Genomic DNA, 2507 nt, shown 5'->3' with positions numbered 1-2507 from the left:
TTAATAAATACAAAGAATATTTTGATGCATAGTGAGGCATGATGTGTTTTCTGGCTGTGGGACACAGTTTTAATAGTTTATACAGTATAACTTCTCACTAAAAGGAACATTTTATCTTTTAGTCATCAGCAAATTTGGAAATATGTCACCATAAAAGGATTTTTATATCTTGTTTTCTTACTTACCAAAATTCTCTTCATTTAAATGTCATTAGCTGATTTATTAAAGACTCATTCAGCAGCAAGCTGTAAATGCTTGCTCCAGTGCAGAGAGACTGTGGGTGAGTGGGGGGCCTCAGGTGGGCCCTTACCTTCAAATGAGGAAATGGGCTCCAAGATGCCGAACTGCTTGAGAACGGCCATGAAGAGGATGATGACCACGCCGATGGCGAACAGCTCCATGCCCTGGATCCCCATGGCTGCAGCAGCGCGGGCCCGGCGCTGGAGCGGGCCTGGGTCCGGCCGAGCACTGCGGGTGGCGGGTCACGGGCGAGCGTTCTCAACAGGAAGGGCTGCGGCTGGCGCGAGGCTGCACGGGTTTCCCTCCAGGCCCATGAGACGGCATGAGACCCAGAGCAGCGTGCTGGATGAAGGCCGCTCTAATGTCAACACCGGTGCCCGAGTGGAAAATATGTGGAAGCCGACATATATGGACAAACTCCTCCTCAGGACCCATGAAGGAAAACGGGAGCTGCGTCGCGACTCATTTATTACAGCGCATTCACGTTTAGAGTCACTTTGCAGACTTTGTGCTGTCCAAAGCTCTGACTGGCAGACGCGCAACTTACTGCTTGTGCTCTTAATCCAAACAGCTGCAACGAGTCCTCACGCCATAGTTTACAAATCACATCGTGGTTTAAGATCAATGCGTCATTTGGGAAAAGCAATGAATTCAGCGCATTCTAATTCACGATAAATTCATAAGTGATAATTTTGCTCCCATTAGGTGGAAGAAAGTCCGGGGGAAAACGACAAACTTGCTGAAATACACAAAATCATAGAGCAACACAGAAAGTACTGGAGTCCTCTCATCTTCTGTGCCGTGAAGCTGCAACAGCATTAGCAGTTGGAAATAAATCAGGCTACACCATTATAAGCACGAGCCACGGAAGCAATTAGTGAAATCCTGTAAATGCTGCTCGGCGGCAGGACGGCGACCGGTCCAGGCAGCGACTCACCAGAACCAAGCATCAGAACGCGACAACCTGTGAGGCCGAGTAAAACCTGGGCCCAGTGCGACTGCTGTGTACAAAAAAAGCACAAAAATGAATCTCTGCAAGGGCTGAAGTGACCACTTTCTCAGGTTTCTCCTCCTGTTTTTTCCTCCCAACCGTCGGATTCTCCAAACAGCGTTTTCTACACAGTTTGACGCAGGTTCGCTGCTGTTGCTCTCCTCCAACTCAAGGTCCAGATATGGAAGCGTGAGGCTCCGAAGAGAAGGCACTTGCGGCAGGGACCACAGTGGGAAATCCTGAGAAACCGAGAGGAGCGGTGGGAAATGCGACCTCCTCCCCCTCCTTTAACTCTCTACTGTACTTTAGGTCCCCGCTCTCTGCAGCTTCCTCAGTGGATCTGTTGCTGCATCAACTTTTCCCGTGGACTCGCTCGGACGGCGCTCGACTCCGACGTGGACGGTCCAACTCCGGTTCCTGCCGGCTCTGCTGCTCTCCTCCCTCTTTTCCGGCTGTCCGTCTGATTTGCTTCTCCTCCTCCTCCTCCTGCCTCCATCTCCTCTGTCATTCTTTAACTTTGGCCAACCGCAGACCCCCCCCCCCCTCGTTCTCCCTCGTTCCTCTACAAACTGTTCCTTCTGTTCTTTCATCGCGTCCGTCTCGTCACTGGTTGAATCGAGGGGGTCAAGCTGCTGTTCAGATTCTGCTAGCTCTGATACTGCATAAACTATGTTATTGTGAACTTATTACTTAAATATATTGGTACTTGTTGTTTGACTGTCCCCCAACAGGGAGGTTAGAGAAGTACCAACTAAACAACAGAGGCTCGTGTCTAGAGCCTTGTGGTGCTCCTGTCTTCAGCTTATAAGGGCTAGAAGCTGAGAGAATGTTTTCAAGTTCATATATCCCTGCTTATATCTAACTTATTTATACAACAGTGGACACATTCACCTTTGGACCAGTCTGTCAGGACCATGTCTTAGTGAAGATGACACAGATTCTTATATAGTCATACAATAGTTTTAATTATTTGGGAGCACGTGCTACAGTTTGGAATAATATAAATACATAAGTGAGTGTGTCCATTATTGCTAATTGTATGCACATGTTTTTTTGGAGGTCAAGTGATGACTCAGCATTTGCTAATGTACCCTGTGGAAATCAGCTGTGTGTGTGTGTGTGTGTGTGTGTGTGTGTGTGTGTGTGTGTGTGTGTGTGTGTGTGTGTGTGTGTGTGTGTGTGTGTGTGTGTGTGTGTGTGTGTAATGCATTGACTTGGTTGGAGGTAGCAGAATGGGGGGAATCAATATCTCTGCTAGGTGTAGTGGTGGTGGCGC

At 48.3% G+C, this 2507-nt stretch overlaps 1 protein-coding gene across 3 annotated transcripts in view; it reads right to left on the bottom strand.

Annotated features, from left to right (window-relative positions):
* LOC114861663 (calsenilin-like) overlaps positions 1 to 2507 on the bottom strand; it is a 31245-nt gene that overhangs the window by 7986 nt on the left and 20752 nt on the right. The window contains exon 1 of one of the 3 annotated variants that reach the window (XM_055511335.1): positions 311 to 2373. The exons of the other annotated variants lie outside the window; for them this stretch is intronic. Within the exon in view, the coding sequence (XP_055367310.1) occupies positions 311 to 416 (106 nt within the window). The 5' untranslated portion in view covers positions 417 to 2373. Of the gene's footprint in view, positions 1 to 310; positions 2374 to 2507 lie in introns of those variants that run through there. 3 annotated transcript variants of the gene reach the window in all.

The sequence above is a fragment of the Betta splendens genome, chromosome 9 (assembly GCF_900634795.4).
Source record: "Betta splendens chromosome 9, fBetSpl5.4, whole genome shotgun sequence".
Classification (NCBI taxonomy): Eukaryota; Metazoa; Chordata; class Actinopteri; order Anabantiformes; family Osphronemidae; genus Betta; species Betta splendens.
Note: the sequence above shows the minus strand (reverse complement) of the source record. Positions and strands in the feature narration are given on the sequence as shown.